At 38.5% G+C, this 7,279-nt stretch overlaps 1 protein-coding gene across 1 annotated transcript in view; it reads right to left on the bottom strand.

Moving 5' to 3' along the window:
- Positions 1 to 1,200: 1,200 nt before the first annotated feature.
- The window catches only part of LOC106957149 (pro-neuregulin-3, membrane-bound isoform-like), a 143,813-nt gene continuing 137,734 nt past the window's right edge, over positions 1,201 to 7,279 (bottom strand). The window contains exons 8-9 of the mRNA XM_015048404.1: positions 4,322 to 4,425; positions 1,201 to 1,410 (exon numbers count right to left, since the gene is read on the bottom strand). Of these exons, the coding sequence (XP_014903890.1) occupies positions 1,221 to 1,410; positions 4,322 to 4,425 (294 nt within the window). The 3' untranslated portion in view covers positions 1,201 to 1,220. The remainder of the gene's footprint in view (positions 1,411 to 4,321; positions 4,426 to 7,279) is intronic.

A 7,279-nucleotide genomic window follows, 5' to 3' on the forward strand; every position in this document is an offset into this window, starting at 1 on the left:
AAAAAAAAAAAAAAAAAAAAATGGTGTACTTACCTGAGAAATACAGAAAATTTAAAGGGTGAAACAGCTCAGCAGCTATGAGTTTACTGCTGACCGGCTTTTGTTCATGGTGGTGGAATGTCCAGTACATCTCATGTGAAAGCTCACTCTCTCAAGTCCGGTGATCCATAGAAAGATCCCGTATGTCAGGAAAAATCAAATTGCGCAGGAGTGGGAAGAGTCCATACTCTGCAATATCAGGTCTCTTTCAGGCTCTGAGAGGAGTTGGTATTAAATTCACCAACTCCAATTTAATACTTTAACAGCATTATGAATGAAAGACCGGTTACATGACAAAAACATGGCAGAAATGTACATATATACTTATTTCTTTTACCTTTACAAAGCATTTGATGTTTGTATTGTCATTGCACTAGCATGTGTAGCTTAATGCTATGATCACTGGCACCTGATATTCACTGAAGGAAAACAGTCTGAGTGCAGCACCTTTCACAAGGAGTTGATTCCACACAGGTTCTTTGTGCTTGCTAACCAGGTTTATGTGAAGTGTGATTTAATTACTGTTGCTAAGCTAGAACAATGAGAAAAAAAGCTGATCCTGTTATTTAAGACAGGTGTAACAAGAAGGCCCAAAGAAGTAGGCAGGTGTTCTGTGTCCCTTAAAGCACCAGCCTGAGCGTTTCCACTCAGCCACATCGCCACACGTTGCCTGCCAGACTGCAACGTGAAGTCACCCCGTTTCCACCCAGGCTCAGGAGAACAGATAAAAACAAAAGGATGAGGAGGAACAGAGGGTGCTAAAAATTCAGATTCTTCTTTAAGTTAAAAAAATATCATTTCTAAAGGATTGACTTTAAAAATATTCATGCTTGAAATGAGATCCAAAGCTTTGTGCGTGACAGGTCTGTATTTTTCATTTAATGGCTTTCGTTAGACTGAGTCAGCGTCGACAGGAAACGGCACAGAAAAGCGGCGGAGACGTAAAGACTGGGAGAGGGAGGTGTGATAGAACCTAAAAATGTCTTCACTTTAAAAGCTGCTCTTACTTCCAAATCAGCCCACATATACACACAGATATATTTCTGAAAAGGCCTGTGGTCATTTTGTGTTACTCCAGTAAATTAACAGCAGTGAAAAATAATACAAATAGAAATATTTATAAAACTGAGTGCACTGAAACGTGTTTGAAAGATGGCGAGAGATGACAAAGGTGACAGATCTCACCTTTTTTGTGCTTCTGTTTCCTTTTCAGACGGCTCTACTTCCTGAAGGTGTTCGTAGGCAGGACCTGAGAACTTGGATCCGCCGATTGGGTTTAGCCGTCCTCTGGCTATAGGAGGCGTTCTGCGAGGAGTTGACCAGTGAGCTGAGCGGGTTCTCTGCTCAGGGCTGTGGGACAAGGAGCCGCTTCTGGAAAGGAAATAAAATATCATTAAAACTCGACAATTAAAAACATATTTTTAATGTAATATTTATGTTTATGACAGAGAAATACATGGAATGAGTGTAACTTCTTGGATAATGGTGGAGTTTTACCTTAACATGTAAAAACTCGCCCAATTATTTCACACCTGTGTACATAAGCAGCCAGCGCCGTTACCAGCTGCTAAGTGGAGGAACGACTGATGGGATTTTGTAGACACAGTCAGATTTAATAGATTAAGCTTCCAATAATAATCTGGCACTCACAAATTATGATGACACCAATGCTTCTGTGAAACAGCTGGAAAGTAATTTATTCTAGGGAATGTAAAAAAAATTCAACTCATCTTTAAATACCACATTAAATTTGATTTTTTCCTGAATGAAACATAATTAAATGGAACATTTTCTTAAATGATGGTGAACAGTAGAAAATTGTTCATTTGTTGACTCATCTATCGGCCAATCAGAGGAGACGTCAGCGTCTCATTCAAGTGTTGGAGCAACAAGCTCCTTGTACTTAGGAGTGGCTACATGTGCGGCATTTTGGGGAAATTTTACTAAGCAATTTTATATTCAATACATTAGAATGTCACATATTTTTTTATAAACCGTTTGAAATAATCAAATACATAAATAAATAAAACATCCTCTTCCCACCACTTCCTGTTGTCTTCTATGTGGGTTTTGCCAGTAGTAACAGCTGGTTGTTGATCACATCAATTGTGGGATGTGAAAAAAGTGCTTTGGTTGCAGTTTTGCAAAATACATCGATTTTGAGTAGCGGTTGTTGTCACAAAGTTGTAAGTCCCCCCAAAAATCAGATTTTCCTAAAATGTGCAGAGACCAGTTTCCAACAAAAATAATTCAAGCTCAGGTTTGTCTGTTTCAGCTCCAAAATGTTTCAGCAGCTTTAAAGTTTTCATAAAAAACTTGTCAGATTTCATTCACTGTGATCTAAAGATCAAAACACCTCTTTTGAGAAAATAAAACTTTATTGGTTGTAGTTATATAAACCAGTTAAAACTTTAAAATATATTATGCAATACATTTTATAATGGTAAAAAAAATAATCTTTGTTGAGATTGGGTTTAATTTTTGCATGCAACTCCACTTCAGAATACGGTTCATATTTAGGTCTGCTGGTTTGAGTGGTTCTTAGAGACCGTCTGTCTCTAAGAATGAACTTCTCAGCCACAACAACAGTAACTTACAGTTAAGCACTTAACATCGCTGGCAGATTTTTCTGTCCCATTTCTTCCTATAAACAAGACATTTTCTGTTTCAGGTCAAGCAAAGTGTCCAAGTCATTGCACAAGCTGGTGTGAATGCTCAGGATGTGATTTATTATAATTCAATTTTTTTTTTTTTTTTTTTTAAAAAAAAGCAAAACAAAAAATTCCCAAATAAATAATATAGTAATTAACGCTACTCTTCTGAAAGAGAGAGTGATTTTAGGAGGAATTAAAGAACAGATCTTGTAGGAGTTGAGCAATTATGCTAAGTGGAGGAACGACTGATGGGATTTTGTAGACACAGTCAGATTTAATAGATCAAGCTTCCAATAATATTCTAAGTTATTGAGTGGGTCTGAACTGTTGAAAAGAAACTTTAAACACTGCTGGACAGTGTCAGGCAGAAATAGGAATATTGCTAAGCTGATATTAGTTTGAATTGTAATGAAAGACAAAATCCTATGTTGCCTCCAATTACTATGAAATTGTTGTATATGTCACACGTGACTTATAAGACATATCATTTGGCATCATAGCAGTATCTGATGCCTTGAAATTGTGTCTCTGTCTCTTTAAGAAGCCCCTACTCTTCCTGGCAGGCCCACTTTCAGCACGTCATCACAACGATACTCCCATGATGCCATTAGGAGCGTCAAACTGAGAAGTAGTCCATTTCATGAGCTCAGCAGATAAGTGGTTAAATCAGGTGTTTGCTAATTCCTGCTGCCGCTAGTCTGAAGGAGCCGAGTGGGGGAGCTAAAGCTAAAAACTGTAGATTTTGCCTATTTTTATGAACAGCTGTTAAAGTTTTGTAATTATGTTTGAGAGAACAAAAAACCGATGTTGGTTCCTATTAAAAGCAGCGATTGGTAAAGGAAGTATCCACTTCAGGTGGAATGCTAACTGCACTGCAACATCACTCTTCAAAAAATACAAAGTATGCTTCCAGTGTTTTTCTGAAGTCAAACACATTGAGTCTACCTTTCTCATCTTGTGGGCTGAACTTGCATTTTATAGTTCTGCTAAGTACTAAGAACTAATGTGGAGTACAAACCTGGATTACGCTGAATAACCACTCAGCATGTTGAGTTTTTATAAAACGTTACCATGTTGCATTATCTCAGCATCACAGAGAGTCAAACTGGGAGAAAATGCTTTATTTGGTTTGTTCTTGTGCATTCTAACAGAAACCTTGGTTTGATAGAGGATGTCATTTCAGTGTGTGTGCATGCATGTGTGTGTGTGTGTGTGTGTGTGTGTGTGCGCGCGCGTGCATGTGTTTTTTGCCATGCCAAAGCCGAGCCAGCAGTGTGAGAAAAGTTTTCTGAGCTCTTACATGTCTGCGCTGGCCGGCTCTCGTTTCATCTCTGTTCCATTTCCACTGCACTCATGACTGCTATAGATATGCTTATTAAAGTGTTTATAGCTTTAATTATAATTACCACCATCCTTCTGAAAATCAGCAATTAGCCTTGCTGGCACTGTAATGCGGATAATTCAATTTCCCCTCTTCACTGAGCCCATGTTGATTACAAGGGAAGACACAGAAGTTCCCCATTGTTGGTAAAAAAATAAAATGAAAAAAAAAAAAATCTACATTCCCTCCCGAAGCGAGGAGAAGAGTCACATCCGATTCAGAATGTGGGAGCAGCTAACTGGTTTACCGGTGATGTCTGGCTGCGCCTCTGGAGCCGCTGGGCGGCGGGGCGGAGACAAAGCTGGACTCACACACACTTCCCTGGTGAGACGTGGGGGGACGCTTGCAGTACTGGAAACACAACAGAGAGAAAACAAGTCATCAGAAATCCTGCAGATCAATTTCAGATTTCCTCAACCGTCTCTGGTTTCCTTGATTCTGTGAGTGCAAATGTGATAGGTTGAAGGATGATTATTTTTTCACCTGTGCTATCCTGGGATATTCTAAAACTTTTTAATGATTTCATAACATTAAAAAGGTTTAGAACAAATATTAATTCATATAAACAATCTAAATACAAGAAAATTGTTAAAAACTTATTTTTTATGTTGCATAAATGTTTATTATTTTATTTAAGGAACTTCTAATCTGTATAGTCATAATTGGCTAGTAAGCCTTTCCGGGGATTGATCGGTAGTACCACATCTCCCCTACCTGCAAGGGTTTAATACAGATGTAATCATTAATTAGAAAGAGAAAATTTATGTCTCATTCTTACCCTTTTTTATTCTGAGCTAAGTGAAAATGTGTTGCTGAGAGAGGAAACAGCCGAGAAAACGAAAAGCACGAGAGCATGAGGTTGAGTTACAATTCTTTTAGAAATATTTATGACTTCAGAGATGACAGCAGCTGCTGTATATGCAACAACTTGGTAAGAAAAGAAAGGCATTATAGAACTTTGACTACACAACAGACTGTGGGTAAAAATGAACAATAGTCCTCAGTCGTTCATTTTTGTTCCACAAAAGAAACTAATTTAGTAATTAAATTGAGATAAAATTGCACATTTGTGGCAATGGAAGTAAGAGAAATGAAAATTAATCAAACGGCCAATGCAATTATTTTCTAAAAAGTTGTAAAATCAGGTAGCTTTTCATAATTTATAACCAAAAAGGTTTAGAATAAATTTAGATTGTTCCATTGCTAAGTAGTTGAGAACAGGTCAAAATCACCATAGACATGAATTTATGTTAAAGAATTTATGAAATGAATACGGTATGTTAATTTTTAATTTGTACTGTGAAATGTTTTGAAATATTTGGAAAAAATGAGCAATAACCTTTTATTTTATGCATTGCCTTCCTTTTTCCGTAATCATGTCTACCCTGCTTAAATCCTTGACAGAATACATCTGGATTATCTCTGGTGGTTTTATGCATTCCCACATCTCTAAGAACACATGCAATGAAATCAAAGCAGTTCTTTGATTCTGTTCTGTGAACACCACAGACGAACCCAGCTGATCTGCAGTAAAAACATATTATGACTGTTGGAATTCAAATGTCAAAATGTTGTGTGCTACTCTTACTGTATATAGTTTTGATGTATAATTCATGCCTGAGTGACAGTCTTCTCTGTTTAACAAGATTTCACCATCATTCTCTGTGTAACTCCTAGAAATATGGCAAGTGATATGTTTTTGTGCTATTCCTTCCTCCAAAGTACTTTTTCCAACTTCCTTCTTGTCAGTTTTGATCTCTGACTAAGTGGGCTGTCACTGACACAATGCCCTTTGAGGAAACTCTGCAGGACACCAGCCTTATTAGCGTCACACATGCTGTCATGCTGACCATGATTCAGGCACTTGGAGGATAATTTGTTCTTTAAACCAGTGGTCCCCGACCACCATTCCACGGAATGACTGGTACCAGTCCGTGGACCAATTGGTACCGGGCCGCGCAAGAAATAATTAAATATTTCTGTTTTATGTATCATTTGAGTCTGGAGGACCTTTTATTTTGAAAATCCTTTAACCGGATTCTCTCGGTTTCGTCTTGCACGCCAAAATTGAGCCCACAAGCAGCAAAATGAGTAAAAAACAGATCAGATGTCTTTGGAAAGTTTCTTTGCGAAGGGGAAAAGGTCAGAGAAGAGACAGGAAAATGGATTTATCCCGGTAGGTCATTCCCACATTCCAAGCCCGCTATGCATTATATGCGGCACCGGCTCACTAATGAGCCGGAATGAAGCTTCCAACTGCTTCGCCATGTAGAGACCAAGCATGTTGCATAAGCAACACTTCGGGTGTCATTGCCTCCCATCACTCCCAGATGGGACCGTCTCGTTGCAGAGAAACAAGCTCAGGGCTCCGTTAGTCGTTATCGTGAGCTAAAATTTTCACAAAAGTAAAATGTTTGTTTTTGTGGCGCATCTGTATCTTATTTTGAAGGAATATGTAAACATTTCCATAGCGACCAGAGTCAGAGAGCGTTAGCGCAGTGGTCGAGAGGAGATGAGTAGAGCTTGTGAGTATGAAGTCTGGTTCACACAGCACGATTTAAGAACTGTCGGCCGATTTTCCAAACCTCTGTGACCACAGAGCTAATAAAAGTAAAACAGGTTCGATCGGTTCGTGTGTCCAGCCACACGGCAGGAGCAACACACCACACGAACCGATTCCAGTCACCAACATCCCGGTTCCAGAAGAAGATCCCGTAACATACAATACGTAAATTTAGAATAATCAAACAGTAGTGACTATGTAGAAGCAGTAGTGATAGTTTGTGGACTTATTTTAAGCAATAAAAGACATAACAAAAAGAAAAGGCTTTGGATAAATGACGGCGGGAGCAGCTGCTCTATCTGCTACACTATGATTTGGAGGCAAGTTATGTTTTTTCGTAGTTAACATTTTTAACTGAATAAAACATAACCACATATAATAAACATATATAACAACAACCTTTACATAAAATAATAAACATTTCCACATATCTCCGATGTCCACCGGACTCTCAGTTTGCGCCGTGTCAGCTGTTTGGGATTCCCTTCCGTGCTTACGTCACTGCGTTGTCTGATTGGCTACCTGTCATATTCAACAGGCTGTATTTTTGCTCCCAGTCAGGGAAAACCTCACAGGCTGCAGTAATCGGGCAAAGACAATGTTGAATATGCTCGATGTTAGATTGGGCATATTCCAACACAC

The sequence above is a fragment of the Poecilia latipinna genome, unplaced genomic scaffold (genome assembly GCF_001443285.1).
Source record: "Poecilia latipinna isolate Pla-1442-1.1 unplaced genomic scaffold, P_latipinna-1.0 Scaffold881, whole genome shotgun sequence".
NCBI classification, from domain to species: domain Eukaryota; kingdom Metazoa; phylum Chordata; class Actinopteri; order Cyprinodontiformes; family Poeciliidae; genus Poecilia; species Poecilia latipinna.